The 27793-nt window shown below is 35.7% G+C and overlaps 1 protein-coding gene across 2 annotated transcripts in view; it reads left to right on the forward strand.

Moving 5' to 3' along the window:
* LRBA (LPS responsive beige-like anchor protein) overlaps window positions 1-27793 on the forward strand; it is a 734202-nt gene that overhangs the window by 83080 nt on the left and 623329 nt on the right. For both annotated transcript variants that reach the window (XM_013059156.2, XM_004758045.3), the window contains exons 3-5: window positions 11754-11985; window positions 12201-12301; window positions 18449-18544. In XM_013059156.2, coding sequence (XP_012914610.2) covers window positions 11754-11985; window positions 12201-12301; window positions 18449-18544 — 429 coding nt within the window. The remainder of the gene's footprint in view (window positions 1-11753; window positions 11986-12200; window positions 12302-18448; window positions 18545-27793) is intronic.

Genomic DNA, 27793 nt, shown 5'->3' on the forward strand with positions numbered 1-27793 from the left:
CTGATGTTGACTGAGGAGTAAGATACTATTTTGGCTAACTCTCAGTATAAAGGTTGTTGTAAAGCAAAGGCTGATGGTTATGTTGCCATCAACATAGTGAAATTACTTTCTTCTCTTCCATTTACTGACTAAGGGAAAGACTTACTGTGTTTTTTTTCAGTGTTAGGAATGATCTTAAAGATTTGTACATGAATTAAATTATAATGTAAGCTAATCTCTTATTATTTTGTATTTTGTTATTATTTATATACACTAAAACTCTGCCATAATAGGACAGATGGAGTCTAAAAATTCAGTTGTTTAAAATTTAGTATGGTGCTATCTTGAGATTAAATTCAGTAATTTTTGTCTGTATGTTTTAAAAAGCACAAAAGTAAAATAACAGTGAAATTTACTATTGTACACAGCTGAACTGAGAAAGTGTGAAATGATTAGGAGGCATTTTCTCATAATTCTGTACTCCATCCATTGATGTTTATCCTACCAGTTGAGATTTTTGATGGCAAAGTGTGGGTGGGGCAAAGGACAGTAACCAGTTATTTGAATTCAGTTATCACAGGCTTTTGCTCTATTTGTAAACACTTTTTTTTTTTTTGCTTTAAAAAAAAGAATATAATGTTCTTCCTGCAGTTTTTTTCTGCAGCTTTTAAACTTACATTAATGACAGTCTGCTTTCTTATTATTTAGCTATTTGTGTGATCAGTTATTTTTTATTTTTATTTTATTAAAAAAATTTTTTTTTATTTATTTGTTTGAGAGAGAAAGAGAATGTGAGAGAGAGCCTGAGAGGGGAGGGTCTGAGGCAGAAGCAGACTCCGCACTAAGCAGGGAGCCCAATGCAGGACTTGATCCTGGGACCCCAGGGTCATGACGGGAGCTGAAGACGGTTGCTCGACTGAGCGCCCATGTTCTCAGTTATTTTTGTGTGTATAATCAATAGCTTTCATAAAACTAATTAGTTTTCTTACAAGAGGAAATAGACATTTATTCCTCAGTTACCTGATAGACTTTAATATATATAACACATATAAAGAGATTATTATCCCCCAAATGCCTGTATTTTAGAGTGAATGTGTTAAATCCAAATGACTCATCCTTTTCATATTACTGATATTGTTATGCTGGTTATTTATGATGATAATATACTTGGTAATACAATAATTTACCCCTAAATTTTAGGAATGCCTTTAGTGGTGTGTAATTGGGCCTGATACTGACACTGAAGCTGAATTTTCATATTCTTTAATTTAAAATATTATTGCATTATTAAAGAAATGTTACCATTCTGTACCTACTGTTTTGTAAATTTAGTAGTAGGTCTTGTATATCTTCACATGCCAACACATATAGATTTATATTCTTTTTAAATGCTGCATGGTATTCCCTCTTACATGGTTGTACCATTGTTTATATATCTGTTTCTGTATTGGTGGATATTTAGGCTATTTCCAGTGTTTTATTTTTATAAACAGTGCTTCAGTATATAATTTTATATCATTCTGAGCTTTTCTACATGTAATTTTGTAGATGATACTTTTATAAGTGGTTGAATTACTGGATCCTGCCTTTACTGAGATCTGTATGCCTCCCAGTTCTTAGAGTAATTGGATGTTTGAGATGAAAAAAGAACTGTCCAGGGCACCTGGGTGGCTCAGTGGTTAAAAGCCTCTGTCTTCAGCTCAGGTCATGATCCCAGGGTCCTGGGATCGAGTCCCATGTCGGGCTCTCTGCTCTGTAGGGAGTCTGCTTCCTCTTCTCTCTCTGCCTGCCTCTCTGCCTACTTGTGATCTCTGTCTGTCAAATAAATAAATAAAATGTTTAAAAAAAAAAAAAAAGAACTGTCCAGTGTCCAGGGTTATATAGAGTATAACTTCATGCCAAAGTTCATACTGTTAGCCATTCTTGTTTGAATTTTTTCTTTGCCTTCTTCCTAATGCAGAGATGTGGAGTATGATTTCAAAGTCTGGCTGTATTTTTTTCTCAATTTCATTTTTCTCTTCTCAAAAATTGTCCTCTTGCCGTATCAGCTGCTTTTTTCATTGATAATGTCTTTTCATTTTTGTCTAAATATTTTCAGTAGTAGTTATTCTCATTTCTTCTATATTTGAAAGTAAAATTCACTTAGGTTAAATGATCTTAAACTTTATATTAAAGTTAGGTCCTAGATGGGCATCTGTTCCTATATACTTAAACATTTAACATATAATATTTGAGATAGAAATTTTTTTTTCTGATTAACTCTCAAATAATAATAAAACTCAGTAAACAGAGCTTCTGTATTCTTCAAACATTTTGGTTAATAGAGAGTTAGCATATTCTTTTTTTAAAAAAAAGTTTTTATTTATTTATTTGACAGAGATGACAAGTAGGCAGAGAGGCAGGGTGGGGGGTGGGGAAGCAGGTTCCCCGCTGAGCAGAGAGCCTGATATGGGGCTTGATCCCAGGACCCTGAGATCATGACCTGAGCTGAAGGCAGAGGCTTTAACCCACTGAGCCATCCAGGCACCCTGAGGCTTGGCATATTCTGCTAAGCATTATTATTCTCCTTAAATGATATATATTATAATTTATTACTACCACAATTATAGTCCCCAAGGTATATTCAGGTTTTTTTTGTTATTAGACTTTAAAACCTGCCTCTTACTTATCAGAGCTTGCATTGTTTCATTTAAATAAATTTAATACCTGTAGTCTTTACTCTTTTGATTCCAAAGTATCCACCGATATCTTTGTGAAAATTTGGTATTATTATATCATTTATCTCATTAAAATTAGCCTTCTTGAAATATTATATTATTTAGATAAATGTAATACAACAGCAGTTGTTGTTTATCTAGAGATATATTTCATGTAATAGAATTGCTAAACATCATTTTACTTCTGTTGCATGTATTCAGTTTAATTGTATTTGGTTATAACTGTGATAAAAAGAGTTTCTAACATGCAAAATGAATTTTAGTCATCTAAGTTAAATGCAGTTCTGAGTCCTATTTAAAACAAGGAGTTGTCCAAGATAGCTTTTCTGATAACCCATTCTTTCATTTATGCACCATTTCCTGAATATCTATATATTAGGTTTGTGTTCTGTAAGCGGTAGAATACACATTTAATAGCAGCTGCATCAAATAGAGGCTTTATTTTTCTCACATAACGAGGGATTTGGTAGGCAGTTGCTGGTATTAGTGGTTCTGCTTAATAAGGCTTTAGGAGCTAAACACTCTCTACCTTTCCTTCTACCATTCTTAACATACTGGCTTTTTGTCTCTGCTTGTGCTTGTAAAAGCCTCATGATATCAAGATGGCTACTGTGCCTTTGGACATCACATCTTTGTTCTAGGGAGGGAAGAAGGTAAAAGAGCAAAAAGTTAGGACAGCTACATCTGTTTTCCTTTCATCAAGCAAGCTGATGTTCCCACCATTCAGCACTTCTCATATTTCTTTGCCCAGAATGGCTCATGGCTATTCAGATGCTAAGGATGCTGGAAAGGAGAGCATTTATCTTTCTAATCTCTAGTGGCAGAAAACAAGAGGAAGCTGCTAAAGTTTTTGAGTTCTTTAATGTTTTTATACATAAACTTAATAGCTTTCAAATAACTAATTACTGTTGCATTCCACTCTTTTTAAAATAAGGTTTTTCGTTGTGTGTGTGTGTGTTTTAAAGTAAGTGCTATACCCAGCTTGGGCCTTGAACTCACCACCCTGAGATCAGCAGTTGCATGCTCTACCAACTGAGCCAGCCAGGCATGCTGGTCTCATTCTTGAAATAAATATGTATTCACTCATCAGTTATAAGACTTTGGAGAAGAGATGCTGGGTTAGTCAGTCTAAATTATTTGTTACAATCTATTATATACAATTGTTATGCAGTGTCAGAAGCCTGGTTCAGCTGCATTAGTACCTTGTGAGTTTAGGCAAGTTATGTTTCAGGTTCCTCATCTATTAAGTGAAGATCATTGTGGGTTTTTTTATGAGAGATAATTAAAGATGATAATTCACATAAAGTGCTTATATTGTACTGTTGGGTCCCCCAATAATGGGTCCGTGGTCAAAGGAGTGAGACTGATACAAAGTGAAGATCAAGCAAAGCTTTATTTTGTGCCAAGCATCAAGAATCAGACCGACCATCAAACAGAACAGTCGGGGCTGCCCCTTACAGAGAGGACAACCCTTCTCTGTTTCACAGACTAGCTTTTATAGAGCAAAGGCCACGTGGTTGGGCCTGGCCACGCACAGGTGGCCAATGAAGTTGTAACACACAGAGAAAGCTGCACAGTCATGCTAGGTGACCAATTGAATTACAGTTTACCCTAGTAGACATTTGAACCAGCCTATCACCTTGGTAGCTGGGAGACAGTATGTGCCCCCACTGATAGAATTTCTCCACCTGACCTGACCCATCCTTGTATTTGGGCCATTATCCACTTGACCTAATCCACCCTTGTATTTGGGCTGTTACCTGGGACTGGTTTCCTGGACTTGCTTTTGAGTAAGTTCCCCTGGGGCGGGACAGGGTCAATTTTAAGTTTTATTGCATAAACAACAAAATGGCTGTTCAATGGAGGTGGGGCCGCTCTGGCTAAATAGGCCCTTACAGTACATAGCTTTATAGTAATCAATGTATGTATATTGTATTGTTTGTATTTTTAAATTATTTATTTTGTGTTAGAATTTTAAAAATTGAAGTATAGAAATATAGAGTAAAAAAGTTTTTCCCAACTACTATTAACTGATTGATTTGTAATCATATTAGTTATCTGTTGGTTGTGTAACAAATTATCCCCAAACTTTATAGCTTAAACAGTAATAAATATCAGCTCAAAGTTTCTGTGGGTCAGGAATTTGGGAGCAAATTGGCTGGACAGTTCTGACTTAGCATCTGTCATGAGGTTGCATTTCAGATGTTGGCTGAGTTTGCAGTCATCTAAAGGCTCAACGGGAGCTGGAAGACCTGCTTTTAAACTACTTACATGATTGGCATGTTGGTTTAAGCTTTTGACTGGAGACCTCAGTTACTTTCCAAGTGGGCCTTTTATATAGCTACTTGAGTATCTTCATGACATGGTGACTGAATTTTTCTTAGAATGAGTGATACAAGGGAAGCCATTAAGTTCTTAATGACCTAGCTTTGAAATTTACCTGTTAGTCCAGCTGAACTCTCTTGGCACTTTGAACAACCCTAATTGTGTGGGAGGACATCTGTCTTGCTGGACTTGTGGACTGGATTGTAGAGAAAGTGACAGTTTTGTTACTTTTGATTGTTCATATTTTCTGTCCCCTAAAGTAATCTTAATTTGAGATTTTTTTCTTTGATTATTCTGTGAATCACAGAAAAGAACTTGTAAAAAAACAAATAGGTTACTTTAAATCATTCACCTGACAATTTGGAAAGCCTATTAAATGTTTCTGTAAAACATAGCTAATGCTGTGATATTCATATAATAAGCTTTAAGAACACAATTATATTACATTATCCAGTGTTTCTCAAAAAAGCTTTTGATGAATGTTATTCCTTGAAAATCTAGCAGAAAAAAAAAAAAAGAAAAAAAGATTACATTGTCAAGTAAATTTTGGGAAATCCATGCATTGGTTATATATCTTTTTGAAACATATAAAGTAGTAAATCTCTGGGAGTTCTATCCTATGAACATCTTTAGCCTTGTTAGTCCAGTATTTCTCAGACTTCATGGAAATCTTTTCCTTGATACTGGTTTTGTAGACATGTCCTATAGTTTAGTGAAATTTTTTAATTCTTATGAAAGGTACAGTGAACAATGAGAGAAGAGATGTTGTTTGTTACTTTCTAGTACATGTGGGGATTTTGAAAACTATAAGGATAATTTGTTATCACTAGAACATGCCTTTTGACTGATTTATAGATAGCGAAGTTTTTCTTTAATTTTCTTGTATTCCATGACTTCGCTTTCTTTTTTTTTTTTTAAAGATTTTATTGATTTGCCAGAGAGAGAGAGGGAGAGAGAGCGAGCACAGGCAGACAGAGTGGCAGGCAGAGGCAGAGGGAGAAGCAGGCTCCCCTCCGAGCAAGGAGCCTGAGTGGGACTCGATCCCAGGCAGCTGCTTAACCAACTGAGCCACCCAGGCGTCCCAACTTCGCTTTCTTAATTCTACATTATTGCCTTTAGTTGGAGGATCTTACTTTTTCTCTTGCCTTTGATACAACTGGCAAATGGCTTGAGCTTTTTTTTTTTTTAATTTACTTTAAACTTTAGGTTTATTAAGACATTCAGTTAAATTTACCCTTCTTAGATGTATAGTTTTGTGAAATTAAAATTCAGCAGACGGATATATTTGTGGATTCAGTATCACAACCAAGATACCGAAAATTTCATTACCTCCCAAAAGTCTTCATATGTTTTTTTGTTGTTAATTCTGTGCTTTTCCCAGCCTCTGGGAACCACTGATCGAGTTCCTCTCCCTATCCGTTTGCCTTTTCCAGAATATCATATAAATGGAATCATACAATATGTGGCTTTTGTGACTAACTTCTTTGACTTGGCATAATGTTTTTGAATTAATTCACATCGTTAATGGTATCATTAAATTTTTCCTTATTATTAGTGATTAGTATTCTGTTGTATGGTTGTACCACAACTTGTTTATCCATTTATTAGTTGGTAGACATTTGAATGTTTATAGTTTTTGGTGATTATGAATAAAGCTTCTGTAAATGTTCATGTACAGATCTTTATGTGTACAAATTCTTTATGAAATGGGTTGTCTATATCCATAGGTCTTTCTGCTCTATTACATTCACCATGAGTCTTATGGCATAGATTCCAGGATAGCTACTCTAGTTCTTGCCATTTCCCAGTTGCTTATGTAAGTGGAAGAGGAAAGTTGCAAAGATGAGTTGTGTTCTTTAAGAGTAATAGCCCAGCAGTTGCACATATTACTGCCTGTTCTCTGTGGTCAGAACTTGGTGACATGGCTGGTAACTTCAAGGAAAGTGAATTTTTTTTTTGCCTGGGCCTCATGTACCAAACTAGAAACTCTTATTACGTAAGAAGAAGAAAATGTAAGTTGGGAGACCACATCATTGTAATTTTCCCTCAACTTCTCCTTATTAATAAGTTTCTAGTGACTATAAACATGTATATGGTCACATTCACTTAGGAATGGATTCTTAGGGATAAATTGGATACCTTGACGGTAGCACTTTTATAAAAAGTAAAAAAAAAAAAAGAAAAAGTAAATACATCTTTGAAGGATGCACATATATAAAAGAAGCTTACTTTTTATTTGGCTTGTTTTACGAACAAGTAGACAGGTCCAGAGATAAAAGGTGATTTGTCACAAGAAGTAGAAAATATCTAGTTAGGGACATAAGATGTGATTGTGCTCTCTCCAGTTTTTCTGCTCTACCTTACTGTGGCCATATCTCTGAGGAAGAATTTAGCAAGATTCCAGGGCAAATACAGCTTTACTTTAAAGTATTTGAATTTTCTCTGTATTACAGTCTTCCCAGTTGTATAAATCTATTGAAGTTAATTATTTTTGGTCCATATGTGTTTCTTGGTTTTCTGAAAATACAAGTGACTTAGGTTTAGTGATATTTAATTTTAGTTTATTTTATTAATATATCCACTGATGATAGTAGTTATCATGCCCAATTAAAATCCTAATTCATAACTTGTGAAGGTTTATTTGAATTCTTTGAGTAATATGCTTTAAAATTTCTATAATCTTGTACATTAAACTATAACCTATAGAAAGCATGTTATGCCACCCTGAAGGTTGCTATAAAAATTGTTTATGAAGTTCAGGCCAAGACTAAAATATGTTGAAGTGGAGAGTTGTGAAAAATGTTCTATATAGCATAGGAGACCAAATCATGCTAAAATGCAGAAAAAGACTATACATCAGTTTCTAGGCTACATTATTCAAAAAAATACAACCATAAAAAAGGTAATAAGATTACATTTTCACATTTCACGGCTAGTAAAGCGCATTAGGCTGCTCAGATATTCATAACTTACTGTGACATTTGGGAAGATTACATTTTGTGGTGCAGAGCCATTACTAAAGCTCAGATAATAACTAGCCAATGCCTAGACTTGGATTATGATCCTTGTCATTGAAAACAAATTTGTGTTTTGAAGGTTGATCAGCTTCAAATAACTATTAGAAAGGGTTAACATGACACACTTTGGACCCTGTGCATGCTTTTTAGGTATAATAGATATGCATATATATAGTATATCAAATATGCCACACATTTGTATATATCAACTTCTGCCATCAATTTTCTTCTTGAAAGGTATATTTTGTAATATTTAAAGCAATGGAAAAATATTTAAAACACCTGTCTGGATACTGCTCTCACACTGTAAACTCAATTTAAAAGCTGGTGAAATATTTGGGTTTTTTTGGAAATTACTTTCAAAAATTAATTCTGTAGCTTCTTGTAAGGGTGGTTACTGGCAGAAATAAACACAGATTAAAATGAAAGATTGATGTAAGTAATATTAGGGTGAAGGTAAGGTCTCCTAAATTAGTTGTAACTAGACTTTTGATCTGTTTAGACCTCTGTGGGATATGTCCGAACATATATGTACTAAAAACTATCCCTTTGCTCTTTCTGCCCAGATGCTCTGTGCCTTTTCAGAGGCAATCACTCTTTAGTTTCTTGTCTATCGTTCTTGTGTATATGCCTGTGTATATACATGTTTTACATTCACATTGTAGCTTACAGTTCACCTTTTCTTCCATCTTGACTTTCTCACCTAAGTAACGTATTTTAGAGATTTTTTTTCATGTCAGATGGAGCTGCCTCATTCTTTTCATTGGCTGCATCATATTCCATTATATAGTCATATACAACTTTATTAACTGTTATCTGATAATGTTTTTTGGGGGGATTGTTGCTTGTATTTTCTGTTCAAAATGTGTCATAATGAAGTTCTTGTATCTAACATCATTACCTACATGTATCCGTAGGATAAATTTCTAGTTGTTAAGGTAGTAGCTATTTGTGTGTGCCTTTTTCTATTTAATATAATTCTTTTGAGATTGGTTAGTTCGTTGGTTTGCTTATTTATTTATATCTATCTATTGATCTACTTTTGCAAGAGAAGATTGACTCATATTGGTAATTGTGTCAGTAGTTCCAGTACCAAATACTTTTCTCACTTATAGTAATTTTTCAGTTGAAGTACTTGGTTTCCCAGACACAAATCACATCATCTCAGAGTAATTGTTATTTAAATTCCTCCATTCTGATATTTATACATTGCCACCTTTTGGACAATGTATCTTCTGTGCCTCCAGAATAATACCAAATGATGGTGATGATAGTCACATCCTAATCTTGTGTCTGACTTTCATGAGACTCATTTCAATTTTCCTGTGCGAGCATGATGCTGGCTTTTCAGGTGTGGTTGATATATTTTATTATTAAAGGAAGTCTTTTACAATTAATAAAAAAGTATGATGGAAATATAAAACTATTTAGCAATGCCACAGTAATAGCAGTGGGAGGTAAGCTCCATCAGTGGATGCATAAAACTGGAATAACTATTCCGTTGTGGTTTACTCTATTATGAGCTGTTGGATTTTGTTGTACAAAGTATGGCGAGAAACAAGATACTTGCCTAGTCTCAAGGTTTTTCCACAAGATGTGTAATAATTTAAACATGAAATATAGTAACATTTATTTATTTATTTATTTATTTATTTATTTGAAGATCTTATTAGAGAGAGAGAGAGCAAGCATGAGCAGGGAGAGGAAGAGGAAGAAGATGACTTTCCTGCTTAGGAGGGAGCCCAATGCTGGACTTGATCTCAGGACCCTAAGATCATGACCTGAACTGAAGGCAGATGGTTACCCTATTGAGCCACCCAAGTACCCCTCTGGTAACCTTAAAATGAAAAACATTTGACAAACACCACCTTAAACAAGTGATCAAAGCTAACTTTACCAATAGTGAGGTGTATTTACATGAGATACCATTGAAATGGTATGCTAAGGACATCCATCATGCTGGGATACTTTCCATCTATAAAATATCTGGCAAATATGCTTAAAAACATCAAAATCTTGAAAGTCAAAGAATGCCTGAGTAACAGTCTTAGTTTGGAGAAGACTAAAGGGATGCTCATCATGGATCAGCAAAAGGACTTTAGTGTGATTGAGTAAGATCTGTAAATTTGTCACTAGTCTTTTTTATCAATGTTGTTTATTGTTTTAATGATTTAGGATTATATAATATAATCACATTTGGGGAAGCTGGGTAAAGAGTATATAGGAATTCTATACTATTTTGTAGCTTTTTGAATATTTGAAATTATTTCAGGATAAAAAGTTAAAGACCGGACAAGCAGATGGTCTTTACAAAAACAAATTAAAAAAGAGTTATTCTGTAGTTAACAGAATTTTGGGGTGGATTAGGGAGCCATGCATGTATACTTTATAGCCACGACCATGTAGGTAGGGGAATTGGCCCAGTGACACCGAGAGGCCCTTTTAGCAGAAACCCAGTGCTCCTTTGCTTTTGCTAGATGTTCCTGATGATACACAGTACTGTACACTAAAATCTCTGCCAGAGCTTTCCCAGAAGAGTCGAATGCTTTTACCACTGCATTAGCCAGGAATTCCTATCTCCTATATGCACATGCTGCTTCATGTTGTTCATTTTTCCATTTTTTCTTTCTCTTGGCAGTGTGTTTCTTTGGCAGGAGCTGGGAGACATCAATCCTTGGCTTCAAGGAGTTTTAATTGATTGTCTAATTCTGAACTTTCCCTGCTTTTCTGGAGTAAAGAAAAGTCTCTATTAGGTTGTGTCTGTTATTCTTTTATGAGCTGTTGGATTTTGTTTTGTAAGTTCACTTTCCCAATTCTTGGCCTCTTTTTGGGTTTAGGAATGCATAATGAAAAACTAAGACATACTCAGAAGGACAAGAGTATAGGTGAATCTTGTATGTAGTATTTCTGACAGATGTCTTTTAAAATACTAGTTAATAAGGATAGCTCTGCAGAGGTAATTATAAAAGTATTTCAATTCCTTTAAACACTTGGAATTTGTTTAAATTTAAGAAACTCTCCTCTGTGGGAGGATGCTGTGGGTGAGATGGCATTGTGGGGATAGGTCAGTATATCTTTCTCTGGATGGATTTTTTGATAGTATCAATGAAATAAATTCTCTTGATTACTACTTTGGGTGTATGATTATATTTAAGTTATCCTAGTTATAGACAGGGAAGGAAAGGGACTAAAATCGGTAGGTAAAATAAACTAGAAATTTGGCAATTATAAATGCTACGTTCTGTGTCCACTCTGAGCATTTTTAGCTTTTCATTTCTGTTGTGAGCTGGTATTTTGTATAAGCAGCAAAGCACCGGTAGGTTGTTGTGGATAGTTCACAGAGTTCATGATTCATAAATACTGAATTAGAAGCAGTTATAGAGCTAAAAGTTAGATCTTTGTTGGTATCTGGTCAGTACATAGTGATTTACTGAAGACATTCTGTATTTGTTTCTGTTGAAGAATATTTCCATTTGTATATTACAAGTCTTGCTTGACTTTGTGATGTCTTAACTTGAAGGCTTCTTTAGAATCTTTATTTTTTAAGAACTGTGTGTGTGTGTGTGTGTGTCTGTGTGTGTATTTATGGGCCCTTTTGTTGTAGAGGGTAGAGAAGAATGTGTATGGGTAGTTACTGCCAACCTAAAGCTGAGGAGTGTGCTCTAGTTATATCAAAAAAGCACTAATATTTTTAATTTTCCCCTCTTTTTGGAAGCTGGTAGGAGGGCAATTTGATTTGGAAATGAATTTCATTATCCAAGAAGGTGAGAGTATCATCTGCATGGTGGACCTACTAGAAAAGTGTGATATTACTTGCCAAGCAGAGGTCTGGAGCATGTTTACAGCGATTCTGAAGAAAAGCATACGAAATCTTCAAGTCTGCACTGAAGTAGGTCTTGTTGAGAAAGTGCTTGGGAAGATTGAGAAAGTTGACAATATGATAGCAGGTATGATTTTTTTTTTCTGTAGTACATTGGATGTAAAGAAATAAAGTTTGATTCTTAAATACTGTATTTCTCTTATTTAGTAATATTTATTTCAGAAATATTTGAGCATCTAATATGTGTGGAGCTCTAATGTTCAGACTCTTAAATAAGCACAGTATATTTTAATAGTTGAAGAAATATAAGTTGATTGTTTTATTGTCTTCTTTTGTTTCCAGATCTTTTGGTTGACATGTTGGGAGTGCTGGCTAGCTATAATTTGACCGTTCGAGAACTAAAGCTATTCTTCAGTAAACTTCAAGGAGATAAAGGACAATGGGTAAAAAAAATGGAATACTCTTTGATATTTGAAAGTATCCCTCTCCTCAGACACATTAGTGGCTTTTAAGCAACTGTTGTTATTATACGGGGTAAATGTCAAATTGAATGGAAGAGATCAATTAAAGTAGTGTTTAGGTCTGAAGAGCTACTTTTGCCATGACCTGACACAGGTGCAGACTGAGAGAATTGGGTGTTCCAGGCAGGCTATTACTTGGCCTTTCTTCAAACTATTAGTCTTCAAAATACATTTAACATTTATTCGAGGAAAAGGGTAAGGACAGAGAAGGAAGAGTGTTAAGGTAGCGGCACCTAGTTCTCTGTTGACCTGAGTAGTTTAACTGTTGTCCTTAAACTTGAATAACTCACAAATTCAATTTAGTGGTCATTTTCAGTGAATGGCAATAGTGTCAACTTAGTTTGAACTCCAGGTGCCTTAGCAAACTGTTTCTTCTTGCCACGGGTTACTTACCTCTTAGAGGAATACTAATATTTTCCCCCACTTTTGTTGCATTTCTAGGCTTATTTTAGTGCTCTTGCTCAGCTACACCTGATCCTTAATCTAGTTCTGATGAAATATATTTAAATTGGTGCATTGTAATAACAAACACTGTATTGTGTTAAAGTGGTTATACTTGAGCTTCTTTGTATCAAGCTTTAGTTCTCTGGCTACTTTTAAGATTTCATCACTTTTAAGTTGGTAGGATCTTGATCTCAGGGTTTTGAGTTCAAGCCCCGTGTTGGGTGCGGAGCTTACTTAAAAAAAAAAATTCATCATTGATTTGTAGCAATTTTATTATGTTTCTTGGTAAGGTTACCTTGTGTTCATTCTTTTTTTTTTTTTTTTTTTTTTTTGAGATTTTATTTATTTATTTGACAGAGATCACAAGTCGGCAGAGAGGCAGGCAGAGGGGAAGCAGGCTCCCTGCTGAGCAGAGAGCCCCATTGGAGGCTTAATCCCAGCACCCTGGGATCATGACCTGAGCTGAAGGCAGAGGCTTTAACCCACTGAGCTGCCCAGGCACTCCCCCCCACCCCGCCTTGTTTTTATTCTTATTACAGTTTTGGTATCTGTGTGTTTATAATATAATTTTCAGGAAATTTGGAAACACTTTGGTCATTATTTCTTCAAATACCATTTTCTTGTCCTTCCCTCCTTTTTTGGGACATGTGTGTTAGCTCTAATTACATGTATGTTAGCTCTCTTGATAGTGCCTAGTAGGTCACTCTAATCTTTTCACATTTTCTTTTTTAGTCTTTTCTCTTTGTGCTTCATTTTAGACTGCTTTTATTACTATATTTTTAAGATAACTTCTCTTGTGCAGTGTGTTGATTCTATCCATTAAAATTTTAGATTTTAGTTTTTTTAGTTCTATAAATTCTCTTTAGTTTTTTTTTAGTATCTATTTCATTTTTCCTCATTATGTTCATGTTTTCCTTTAAGTACTTGGGACTCTTGAGCATATTTATAATAGTTGATTTCATGTTATTATCTGAATCTATCTTTGTCATTTTCTAGATCATTTTTTTATGCACTAATTTTGCTTCTGCTTATAGGTCTTATTGTCCTTCTAATGCTAGTGATTTTAGATTGAGTGATGTTAGATATAGTGAATTGTTCCTTGTTGAGTGCTGGATTTTGTCATATCCCTTTTTTTAGATTATTAGTCTGCTTTGGTAGGCGGAGATATTATTTGTGCCTAGTTTAAAAGTTTTCTTTTGGTCAGGTTCAGATTGACTGTTGTTCTAGGGCTAGATTAGCTTCCTTATTCAGACCTGATCTTCTGGGACCTCTGTGAATGACCCTAAGTCTCAGATACAGGATAAGAGGTTGTGTAAGACTGTGGTCTCTACCAAGTGCCTAGTAGGGTCTCAAACAGTTTCTGGCTCTATCCTAGCTGTGGGAGTTCTTTGACTTAACAGCTGTTAGTATCTTGGCCTCACCTTGTTCAGTTTTATGGCAGGTTTGAATAGTTTGATATTAAGCCAAGGAGTGTGGATTTCTGGAGCTTCTTGTCTATATAGCTTTTTTCTCTTTAGTACTCTGCCTTAAAGCTTTTATCTTCCTTAGACTACCCATATTCCACTCTCTGCCTCATCAAGTCAATGAGACCTTTAAATTCTATTTTGTTTCTCTCTTCCTGTGCAGTGATAGAAATTGTATCCTGGTAGAAAGTCTGATAATTTCATGGCTCATTTTGTTTCCTTTTTCTCAAGTATCAACAGTCTTGAGCTATCTCTTCTTCCATGTCTGAAAACAGTTTTTGTTTCATACATTTTAACCAGTATTCTGGTTGCTTATATGCTTTGACAAGTCTAGGTCCTGTTACTATATCTTGCCTAGAGGAGGAAGTACAGATCTTCTTCAACTTATAGTGAGATTCCATCCTGATAGTCCCATTATAAGTTGAAAATCCATTTAATACACCTATGCTGCCAAACAACATAGCTTAGCCTAACCTATCTTAAATGTTCTCAGAACACTTAACATTGGCCAGCAGTTGGGCAAAGTCATGTAACACAAAGCTTATTTTATTTTATTTTTATTTTTATTTATTTTTTTAAAGATTTTATTTATTTGACAGACAGAGATCACAAGTAGGCAGAGAGGTAGGCATAGAGAGAGAGGAGGAAGCAGGCTCCCTGCCAAGCAGAGAGCCTGATGTGGGGCTCGATCCCAGGACCCTGAGATCATGACCTGAGCCGAAGGCAGAGGCTTAACCCACTGAGCCACCCAGGCGCCCCCACAAAGCTTATTTTATAATATAGTGTTGAATATCTCATGTCATATATTGAATACTGTATTGAAAGTGCAAAACAGAGTGCTTGTGTGGGTACAGAATGGTTGGGTTTCAGTTTTTTACCCTTGTGATGCCCAGTGTCATAAGAGTATTGTACTACATATTGCATATCACAAGCTTGGGAAAAGATTAGACTTTAAAGTACTATTTCTACTGAGTGCATATAGTTTTCACACCATTGTGAAGTGAAATTGTAAGTTAAACCGTCAGATGTCAAGGATGGCCTATATACTGGTTTCATTTAAATTTTGTTTTATATTCAGTGTATTTATTGTGAATGTATATTTAATACATTTTTTTGGTGAATATAGAAAACTCTGAGAAAATAAGAGGATATGAATAGATGTTTATTTATATAGAAACCCCACAACCAAATAAATACAAAATCACTAATAATTAGAGATCTTCAAATTAAAGCTATTATTTCACCTTATGTCTGTTAGTATTAAGGATTATAAAGTTGGATAATAGCAAATATATTTGTGGGATAGGGTTATTTTATTTTATTTTGGTGGGTTCAGCATTTATATTTCTAAGCTAATTCACAAGCTTTGCTTTGTTTCAGCAAGTTAAGTCTTTGCATCAGTAGTTGAAGCAGAAAATTATTTGATTTACTGATTATATTTTGAGAACTGTTTTCCTATTATTGGTAGTAATGATAGCACAATATAGACCATAGCCTACTTTTAAACTAGCTTAAAACAGAATCTTTTAAATCAAAAAGGAACATGGATATGTTTAAATAACAGAATTGATGGGATTGATGACCCCACCCCACCCTATCACTTACCATGGTGGGCAGACACATTAGAATATTGAGGCATAATTACAACTAATATGGCCAAGTGATTGCATCTAAGTTCTGAGGGTTATGTTACATAAGTGTTAGATTACACATCTTATAGTTACATACATATTTTGATTTTGTCTATTTCAAATCCCATCTTTTGTTCCAGTTTTTATTTTATTTTATTTTTTCAAATCTTTATTTAAATTCTAGTTAAGATATAGTGTGATATTGGTTTCAGGAGTAGAATTTAGTGATTTATCACTTACAAAAAACCAGGGATAGGGTTATTTGAACGTGTATGCTGGTGGCTGGCATGAACACTCATTTAGCCAACCTCGAGTAGTCTACTACTACTTAGTCACATAAATTAAACTGCTATACGGTGACTTGGTAATTTGCTCCTGAGTACATGTTCCATGAGATTCTCAGTTTCTTTTCTTTTCTTTTCTGTTTTTTTTTTTTTTTTAAAGATTTTATTTATTTGTCAGAGACAGATCACAAGTAGGCAGAGAGGCAGGTGGGGGTGGGGCGAGGAGACTCCCCACTGAGCAGAGAGCCCTTTGTATAGGGCTCGATCCCAGGACTCTGGGATCATGACATGGGCCGAAGGAGAGGCTTTAACCCACTGAGCCAACCCAGGCACCCCGAGACTCTGTTTCGTAAGGAAATACACATGAGGATGTTCAATGAAGCATTATTTTTGGTGGCAGTGAATTGTCACCACGGAGGCTTTATCATTAGGAAAGTAGACAGGTAAAATATATTAGACGCATTAGCTAGATTATTATATAGCAGTTAGAATTGATGCAAAAGTTAATGTGAATAGATGCAAGAAGCAGGAAGAAAGAAACAGATTAATATATCTAACCCAATATCATTTAAATTATAAGTACAGTCACACAAAAACATTTTTGAAGGAACACATAAAAAGATTAAATATGTTTAGACAGTTGCTTATGTGACTTGGAGTTGAATGAGAATAGGTTTAGGGCATAAAGTGAGAAAATAATGAGCTGTTAATAAAACGAGCAAGGCCCTGGGGCATGCAACTCTTGATCTCGGGGTTGTGAGTTCAAGACCCACATTGGGTGTAGAGATTACCTAAGAATAAAATCTTAAAAAAAAAAACCCAAAACTGAAAAGAATTCAGAAATTTGTGGAATGGTTCTCTAGATGGAAATGCTATAATATTTTTATTTTTGACTGCAGAGTTATTTTTAGTTATTTCATTTTGGAGTTTATTTTAAAAAATCAATATGAATGTAGTTACTTGTTGCTACACTTTTATAATTAAGCAGTGTGGCTAATTGAAAATTTCTTGGTCACTTAGTAAACTCTCCACTTAACATTTAGGTAGAAGATTGCTGGACTCTTAGACATTTTATAAATAGAGTAGATACCAAATAAGATGAAAGCAAGCAAGTGATTTCACTTGTAGGTTGGCCTTGTTTAGAACTTTTAATGAGGAAGAATGTATTACACTTTATCCTGTTTGTTTACAAACTGATTAAAATGATAATGTGTATATGATTGTTCATTTCTTTTCCTTGTAAATAAGTCTTTTTGTTTTAGTTGTTGTTTTGTGTATTAGAGGAGACTTGTGGGTCAAAGAGGCATTATATATATATAGATGTAATGCTACAGCTTTTTATATGCTATATAGTAAAGGTAATATAGAATGAAATATGACAGAGGATTGGATCCAGTCTCAGAGGTCAGGGAAGACTGCTACGAGGAAGTGGACCTTTAGGATGAGCTCTCTAAGTTGGGTAAGATTTATTTAGTTAAGAGGGAAGAGAAGTGGGCCTAGTGAGAATATTGTAAGCACAAGGAATAGTTCGTGCTCAGGCCCTTTTGAGGGAAGAATACAGAGAGCAGAAGATAGAAATGCAGAATGAGGCTAGTGAGATAGATTGAGTATCTTGTGGGCTGTGGTAAGGCTTTTGGTCTTTATTTTAAAGGCAGTGGGAAGCTCTCTGAGGGCATAATAGAAAGGTAAAAGTGTAGTAGTTAAAACTATGGACTCTCAAGTAAGACTGAGTTTTGATCCTCACCTTGCCATTTTGCTCCCTGTGTGACCTTGGACATGTTCTTCTGTCTCAGAGTCCTCCTCTATAAAATAGGATAATAATAGTACCACCTCTGGTTATAAGGTTAAAATATTTTTATTGTTTCTTTGAAAACAGTTTTTAACAGTATAACATAGTAGGCATTATTTGTGAAATTAAAAAGTGTGTTTTAAAGAGGGATGGGTGGTGGGTTGATATAGTTTGTAATTTTAAAACATTTTTGCTGCAGTATGGAGAAGATTCAGGTGTCAGATGATATTGGCACATATTTTTCAAATACCTCGTATGTTCTATCGTATTACAAAAATGGCATAGGTACATTTTATATTTCTTTAAGATAGTGAAAATAATTGCTTTTTATATGCTTTTAGCTAACAGCATCATTTGTTTTTTCTTGGGTATATTAAAGTATGAGTATATTAAAAATAACTTTTTGTTTTATGGTGAATAATGTGTTTAATGAGCTGAGCTGTTGATTATTTTCATAGCCTCCACATGCTGGGAAGTTGCTATCTGTGTTAAAGCATATGCCTCAGAAGTATGGTCCTGATGCCTTTTTCAACTTTCCAGGAAAGAGTGCTGCAGTAAGTAAATTTTAATGAGGAAATCACTTGGAGTTTTCTTTGCCTTCCAGAAAGTACAGCCGTGTAAACAACCTGACACGTTCATTGTTAGGTAGAAACTTCTTTGCACAGCTTAACTTATTCCTTACAGCAGTTTTTCGTGTTACTTTTTCCTGTCTTAGAGGTGAAGAAATACAGGCTCACAGAAGTTAAGAAAGCTGCCCATTATAGCTTGGGGCAATAATGGAGTAAGAACCCAGTTCTTTTGAACATGTTGTCTTTAGAATTTATCTCTGCATTGTCCAATAGGTATTTTATGTGACACTTTCACTTTCTATCTTACTGAATCTTTCTTCAGCCTTGTACTTCCCCAAAGGGTGTTTCTTTTACACGTGGTATATAGAATGAGAATAAATCTTTGAAACTTTTTGGCAAGTTCTCCGGATTCAGGAGTTTCCAAATTACATCAATTTCAGCATTTTTTAAGCCTTTATCAGTTTAATATAGTTTAAATAAGATGTTGATAGTAATATTTGTAATATTTTAGAATGTTAATTCGAGTGCATTGTATAATGTGCATATGTTATATATGGAAGCTTTTTTTTTACCTCCTCATATTACATTCATCTGCTTGTTACTAGCAAAAAATTTTTTGAGAGTATTTCAGTCTGTTCTTTTTCTGAGATTATTTTTTGTTATTTTTACTTTGTTTTTCATAATATCTTACTAACGTCTTAGGCCCTATGTAGTAGTCAGGTAATACCGGGAAAAAGAAAAGAGTGTTTTTTTTTTGTTTTTTGTTTTTGTTTTTTTTTAAAGATTCTATTTATCTGTTTGACAGACAGAGATCACAAGTAGTCAGAGAGGCAGGCAAAGAGAGAGGGGGAAGCCGGCTCCCCACTGAGCAGAGAGCCTGTTGGTGGGCTCGATCCCAGGATCCTGAGATCATAACCTGAGCTGAAGGCAGAGACTTAACCCACTGAGCCATCCAGGTGCCCCAAGAAAAGAGTGTTTTAAAAAAACATTTGTAATATTTGAATATTTAATAAACAATACACAGCTTTCTTTGGACAGTTTATTGCTGTATTGTTTGTTCTTCATAATTTTTCCTTTTAGACCTGAAGCTTTCCAGAATAACTTCATTCTCTTGGCATTGAGCCTATAATTTACCTCTAATATAAGAAGCAGTTTTATGAGATGAACTTTCTTGAAATGCAAATTTTTTAATGTTCACTTTGTTTTTCTTTTATTCTAAATTCTAGTAGTTAACATACAGTATAATGTTAGGTATACAATTAGTGATTCAGCAGTTCCATATGTCACCTGGTGCTCATCATGTCAAGTGCATTCCTTTATCTCCATTACCTGCTTAACACATCCTCCTGCCCCTATCCCCTGTGATAGCCATCAGTTTGTTCTCCAGTTAAGAGTTCATTTCTTGGTTTGCCTATATTTTTTTTTCCCCTATGATTATTTGTTCAGATTCCTAAATTCCCTGAATATGTAAAATCATATAGTATTTGTTTTTCTCGGATTTATTTCATGTAGTGTGATACTCTGTAGCTCCACCCATGGTGTTGCTAATGGCAAGATTTCATTCTTTTTGATGGCTGAGTACTATCCCATTGTGTGTGTGTGTGTGTATACACTACATTTTATTTCTCCATTCATCAGTGAAAAGACATTTGAGATCTTTTCATAATTTGGCTATTGTAGATAATTCTGCTATAAACACCAGGGCACATGTATCTCTTCAAATTAGTATTTTTTATTCTTTAGGCAAATATCTAGTAGTGCAATTGCTGGATTGTAAGGTAGTTCTATTTTTAACTTTTTGAGGCACCTCCATATTGTTTTCCAGAGTGGCTGCACCAGTTTGCATTTCCACCAACAACAGTACAAGAGGGTTCCTTTTTCTCCATATCCTCGCCAACACTTGTTCTTTCTTGTTTTGTTAATTTTGCCATTTTGAAGGTGTGAGGTGATAACTCTTCATAGTTTTGATTTGTATTTCCCTGAAGATAAATGATGTTGAGCATCTTTTCATATGTCTGTTGGCCTTCTGTATCTTTGGGAAAATGTCTATTCATGTCTTCTGCCCATTTTTTATTTGTGTTGGTTATTGGGCATGGAGTTTTATAAGCTCCTTATATATTTTGGATACTAACCTTATATCAGATATGTCATTTGCAAATATCTCTTCTCATTCTGAAGGTTGCCTTTTAGTTTTGTTGATAATTTTCTTTGCTGTGCAGAAGGTTTTTATTTTGATGTGGTACCAATTGTTTATTTTTGTTTTTGTTTTCCTTGCCTCAGGAGACATATCTAGAAAAAAGTTGCTACAGCTGATGTCAAAGAGGTTACTGCCTGTGTTCTCCTCTAGGATTTTAATGGTTTTTTATATCACATTTAGTTCTTTCATCCATTTTGAATTTATTTTTGTGTATGCTGTAAGAAATTGGTTCAGTTTCATTTTTTTGTATGCTGCTGTTCAGTTTTCCCAACACCGTTTATTGAAGAGACTGTTTTTATTCTGTTGGACAATCTTACCTGCCTTGTGGAAGATCAGTTGACCATGTAGTTGTGGGTTCATTTCTTTTTTTTTTTTTTCCCCCTGTTCCATTGATTTATGTGTGTGTTTTTGTGTCAGTACCATACTGTTTGGATCACCACAGCTTTGTAATGTAACTTTGAGTCCAGAAATGTGATGCCTCCAGCTTGGCTTTTGCTTTTCAAGGTTGGTTTGGCTATTCATGGTTTTTTGTGGTTCCATACAAATTTTAGGATTCTTTGTTCTAGCTCTGTGAAAAATGCAGTTGGTTTTGATGGGATTAGATTAAATTTGTAGATTGCTTTGATAGTATAGACATTTGAATAATATTTGTTCTTCTAGTCCATGAGCATGGGATGTTTTTCCATTTCTTCGTGTCATCTTTGGTGTCTTTCATTAGTGTTTGATAGTTTTCAGAGTATAGATCTTTTACCCTTTTGGCTAAGTTTATTTCTAGGTATCTTACTATTTTTGGTGCATTTGTGAGTTTGATTCTTTAATTTCTCTTTCTGCTGCTTCATTATTGGTGCATAGAAAAGCAACATATTTCTATACATTGATTTTGTATCTTGTGACCTTATTTATCACTTTCGGTAATTTTTTGGTGGAATCTTTTGGGTTTTCTCTATAGAGTATTATGTAATCTGCAAATAGTGGAAGTTTGACTTTTTTCCTTTCCTATTTGGATGCTTTTTAATTTTTTGTGTTGTCTGATTGCTGTGCCTAGGAATTCCATTTCTTTGTTAAATAATAGTGGTGAGAGTGCACATCCCTGTCTGTTTCTGACTGGTAGAGGAAAAGCTCTCAATTTTGATCCATTGAGAATGGTATTAGTTGTGGGTTTTCGTATTTGGCCTTTATTATATTGAAATATGTTCCCTCTAACCTTGTTTTGTTGAGTGTTTTTGTCATGAAAGGATGTTGTACTTTGTCAAATGCTTTTCCTGCATCCATTGAAAGGATCATATGGTTCTTTTATTTTTTCAAGAGACTTATTTATTTAGTAGAGTGAGAGATGGTGGGGAGGAGTGTTATGGGGAGTGGGAGAGAGAGAATCTCAAGCAGACCCCTTGCTGAGCATGGATTTCCCAGCATGGGGCTTGATCTCACAACCCTGAGCCGAAATCGAGAGTCCAGTGCTTAACTAACTGAGCCACCCAGGTGCCCCAGGATCATATGGTTCTTGTCCTTTTTATTAATGTGTATCCTGTTGATTGATTTGTGAATATTGAACGACCCTTGCAGCCTAGGAGTGAATTCAGCTCGAGTGTGGTGAATGATTCTTTTAAGGTACTGTTTGATTTGGTTTGCAAGTATTTTATTGAGAATTTTTGCATCCACGTTCATCAGGGATATTGGCCTGTAGTTCTCTTTTTTAGTCAAGTCTTTATCTGGTTTTGATATCAGGGTAATGTTGGCCTCATAAGATGAATTTGCAAGTTTTCCTTCCATTTCTATTTTTTGGAGTAGTTTGAGAAGAATAGGTATTAACTCTTCTTAATAAAATTAACCTGTGGTAAAATTCACCTGTGAATCCATCTGGCCTTGGACTTTGGGTTCATGGGAGATTTCTTAAATTACTGATTCAATATCTTTGCTGGTTATCAGTCTGTTCCAGTTTTGTATTTTTTCCTCTTTCAGTTTAGGTACTTTACAATTGTCTAATTTGTTGGTACATAGTTTTTCCTAATATCTCCTTATAATTCTATTGTGGTGTTTATATTTCTCCTCTCTCATTTGTGAATTTCATTTATTAAGATCCTTTTCTTTTCTTTTAAAGATTTTATTTATTTGACAGATGAGATCACAAGTAGTCAGAGAGACAGGCAGAGAAAGAGAGAGAGGAGGAAGCAGGCTCCCTGCCAAGCAGAGAGCCTGACATGGGGCTTGATCCCAGGACCCTGGGATCATGACCTGAGCTGAGGGTAGAGGCTTTAACCCACTGAACCTCCCAGGCGCCCCAGTCCTTTTTCTTTTCTATTTGATAAGTCTGGCTAGGGGTTTATCAATTTTATTTATTTTTTCAAAGAACCAGCTCATGGCTTCATTGATTTGTTGTTTTTTAGCTTCTATATCATTTATTTCTGCTTTGATCTGTATTATTTCCTTTCTTTTGCTTGCTTTTGGCTTTGTTTGTTGTTCTTTTTCTAGCTCCTTTAAGTTATAAGTTCAGGTTGTTTATTTGTATTTTTCTTGCTTATTAAGGTAATCCTGTATTGCTGTGTACTTTCTTCTTTGGTTTCCTGGTTGACCGATTCATTGTTCAGTAGCATGTTCCTTAACCTCTATGTATTTGTGGTCTTTCCACGTTTTTACTTGTGGTTGACTTTAAGTTTTATACCATTATGGTCAGAAAATATCTGTGGTATGATCTCAGTCTTTTTGTACTTTTGAGGCCTGATGTTTGACCTCGAATGTGATGTATTCTGGAGAAATCCCATGTGTACTTGAAAAGAATGTGTATTCTGCTTTGGGATGGAATGTTGATGGAATGATGAATGTATCTGTTAAGTCCATCTGGTCCATTGTGTCATTCAAAGCCATTGTTTCCTTAGATGATCTCTCCACTGATGTAAGAAGGGTGTTAAAGTCCCCTACTATTACTGTATTATCATCAATTAGTTTTTTATGTTTGTTATTAATTGTTTTATATATTTGGATGCTCCCATGTTGGGTGCATAAATATTTACAGTTGTTAGATCTTGTTTGATTGTTCCTTTTATTATGATGTAATGCCCTTCTTCATCTCTTGTTATAGTCTTGTAGCTTAAAGTTCAGTTTGTCTGATGTAAGCATTGCTACTCTCACATCTTTTGATGTCTGTTTGTATGATAAATGTTTCTCCATCCTCTCACTTTTCAGTCTGCAAGTGTGTTTAGATCTAATATGAGTCTCTTGTAGAGAGCATATAGGTAGGTCTTGGTTTTTATTTTTTTTTTCTTTCCAATTTTTTATTTAAATTCTAGTTAGTTGACACATAGTATAACATTAGTTTCAGGAGTAGAATTTTGTGATTCATTGCTTACATATAATCCTCAGTGCTCATCATAATAAGTACCCTCCTTAATACCTGTTGCCCATTTAGCCCATCCACCCCCTCCCCATCAACCCTCAGTTTGTTCTCTGTGGTTAAGAGTCTCTTAGCATTTGCTTCCCTCTCTCTTTTTCTTTTTTTTCCTTCCATAGATGATTGTTTTTTTTTTTTTAATCCATCCTGACACCCTATGTATTTTTAGTTTTTTTAGTTATTAATTATTATTTTTAGAGAGCACAAACAGGGAGGTGCTGAGGCAGAGGGAGAGGGAGAGAGAGAATCCCAGCCTGCCTCCATGCCCAGAATGGAGCTCAACACAGGGCTTGATCTTAAAATCCTGAGATCATGACCTGCGTTGAAATCAAGTATCAAGATGCTTAGCTGACTGAGCCACCCATGTTCCCCCGACACCCTAAGTGTTTATTTAATTTACATTCAAAGTAATTACTGATAGATATGTATTAAGTGCCATTTTACTACTTGTTTTGTCATTGTTTCTGGAGATTTTTCTCTGTTCCCTTTCTTGTCTTTGTCACTTTTGGTTTTTCCTTTCCACTCAAAGAGTTCCCTTTAATATTTTTTGCAGGGCTGGTTTAGTGGTCAAAAACTCCTTTAGTTTTTGTTGTTTGGGAAACTCTTTATCTCTCCTTGTATTCTAATGATAGCCTTGCTGGGTAGCCTATGCTAGTGTTTTTGGTTGGAGCTTTTTCCCTTTCTGTACTTTGTATATATCATGCCCTTTCTGGCTTGCCAAGTTTCTGTTAAGAAATTTGCATCCAGCTTTATGGGTCTTCCCTTGTAAGTTAAGGACTTCCCTTGTAAGTTAAGGACTGTTGCTGCTTTTAAGATTTTTTTCTTTATTACTCTGTAAATTTAATTGTTGTATGTATTGGTGTTGCCCTGCTTTTGTTGATTTTTGTTGGGAGTTCTCTATGCCTTCTGGATCTGGATGTCTGTTTCCTTCCCTATATTAGGGAATTTTTCAGCTGTGATTTTCTCTAAAAATTTTATGTCCTTTTTCTCTCTGGTCGGGAGACATGGTGTGGGCAGGGGTTTCTGCGATTCTTTTGCGGAAGTGGCTTGCCCTGCTGTGACTGAGGCAAGCTTGACTGAGAAGGGCAGCACCACCAGAGCCAAGGGTGTGGGACTTGGTGAAGCAGGTTAGGCAGCTAGTGTCTGTGCTGCTTCCTTCAGGTGGCTCTGTGTTTATGTAGAGGGATGGGGGAATGAGAAATGGCACCAGCCAGCTCCTTTGTTCCTGCAGAGGCGTTTCTATGCACACTGCTATCAGGGAGGCACTCTGAGAGCAAATAGTCTTCCTGCTGTTTGTCCTAGGGTTTTTTTCAGATTGCTATCTTCACGCTGTGCACCTTCTGGTTGTTGGCCTGCTTTCTGTTCAGGAGCAATGCAATACCCTCTGCTCTCTATCCCAGCAAGTTTGTTGACTTTTAAAGCTTTGGGCATTAGGGATGTGTTGTGGGCAGGAGTTTGCAATGATTTGCTGAGGAAGGGTCTTGCCGTGCTAGGATTGAGGCAAGCTTGAGTAAGAAGGGCAGTTGTGCCAGAGCGCAGGGGTGCAGGATATGCTATAAGCAAGTCAGGGAGCCAGAAGAAGGCTGAGCTTTTCTGCAGGTGGCTCTGTGTGTATGCTGGGAGGCAGGGGAGGAAAATGGTGTCAGCCGACTCCTTTTTTTTGGAGAGGTCTCTCCTTGAATACCACTTCTCAGGGACATGCTCCACTAATAGGTGCCCCAGGTGTTCCTCAGATCACTCTGTCCATGCTGTTTGTCCCCCGCATTGTTGGCCTACCTTCTCTTTAGGAGTGGGGCAGCACCCTTGGGGCTCTATCCCCGCCAAGCCCATTGACCTTTAAAACTCCAGTTTTCAAGGCCTGCTGGTTCGAAGAACTCACTAAATCACAAAAGTCAGCCCCTCTCATTTTCCCAGCCTGTGTCTTTGGGGGAAAATGTTCTTGTGTGTTTCCCTGTGTACTCTTTTCTCTCTTGCATTTCTCTGCGACCATGGCTCCTTCTTCTCTGCAGGACCAGTGATCTCCCATAAACCACATCTCCACATTTCCTACCATGTGGTCTCTTCTCTCCCTTTAGTTGTGAAGTTTTATCAGCCTTTAGGTTGATTTTTGTTCTATCAGCCTTTAGGTTGATTTTTGGAGTATTTAGAATGACTTGATAGTTAATCTAGCTGTGTTCCTGGGACAAGATGAGCCTAGGTCCTCCTCCCCTTCTGCCATCTTCTCTCTCTTCTTTGCATATTATAATTGTATTGTTTATAATTCTCTGAAATCATAGTGTGTCTATTCCACTTACTTGCATTTATCCTGGAAGTGGGATAGTTAAGCTGAGCAGCTTTTGCAACTTTTAGAGAATGGAACTTTAAATATATTCAGTGACTCACTTCTTTCCTTAGATGTAGCTTTTAAAGGGAAATTAAAGTATTCATGGATAAATTATTTTTATAAAACTTCTGCATTTTTTTTTCTTTTTTATAAGGGAGAGCACATGCACATGTGTATGAGCTATGGGGGAGGGGGAGAGAATCTTTTTTTTTTAATTTTTAAAGATTTTATTTATTTATTTGAGAGAAAGAGAGAAAATGAGTAGGGGGAACAGCAGAAGGAGCAGGAGAAGCAGACTCCCGCTGAGAAAGGAGCCCAAGGTGGGGGTCCATCCCAGGACCCTGGGATCATGACCTGAGCTGAAGGCCAACACTTTAACCCACTGAGCCACCCAGGCCCCCTGGGAGAGAGAGAATCTTAAGCAGGCTTCATACCCAGCTGGAGTCCAGTGTGGTTCTTGATCTCACAACCCTGAGATCTTGACGTGAGCCCAAAATAATAGTCAGGTGCTTAACTGACTGAGCCACTCAGGAACCCCAGCTTTTACATTTTCTATTCTCATTTTCTAGTGAGAGAAAACATGTATACACATTGAATATGTATTCTCTTGTTTTATTTTTTTGAAGTAAGCTCTGAGACCAGCTTGGGGCTTGAGCTCACAACACTGAAATCAAGAGTCACATGCTCTACTGACTGAACCAGCCAGGCACTCCCAACTATATTATTCTTAAAGCAACATTTTTTTTTTAATTTTTTATTTTTTTATAGACATATATTTTCATCCCCAGGGGTACAGGTTTGTGAATCGCCAGGTTTACACACTTCACAGCACTCACCAAAGCACATACCCTCCCCAATGTCCATAACCCCACCCCCCTTCTCCCAACCCCCCTCCCCCCAGCAACCCTCAGTTTGTTTTGTGAGATTAAGAGTCACTTATGGTTTGTCTCCCTCCCAATCCCATCTTGTTTCATTGATTCTTCTCCTACCCACTTAAGCCCCCATGAAAGCAATATTTTTTTTAAATTGGTCTTTTGAAGTATCATTACTGTTGTTGCATAAATTTGGCTCTATGATGTTTTTCATGTTTTATGGGATATCTTATATGTATAAAAGAATATATATGTGTTATAGTATATGTAGATAAGTGCATATGTAAATTATAGCAGTTTAAAAACTTGTGTAGTCTGATATTTTTTAACAGCTTTATTATAAACCACATATGATACCATTCATTTGTGTAATATACAATTGAATGTTTTATGGTGTTTACAAAGTTGGTGCAAATGCCATTGCAGTCAAATTTAGAACATTTTCCTCTTCCCCAAA

This window comes from Mustela putorius, unplaced genomic scaffold (assembly GCF_011764305.1).
Source record: "Mustela putorius furo isolate JIRA1106 unplaced genomic scaffold, ASM1176430v1.1 tig00000242_pilon_pilon_pilon, whole genome shotgun sequence".
Classification (NCBI taxonomy): Eukaryota; Metazoa; Chordata; class Mammalia; order Carnivora; family Mustelidae; genus Mustela; species Mustela putorius.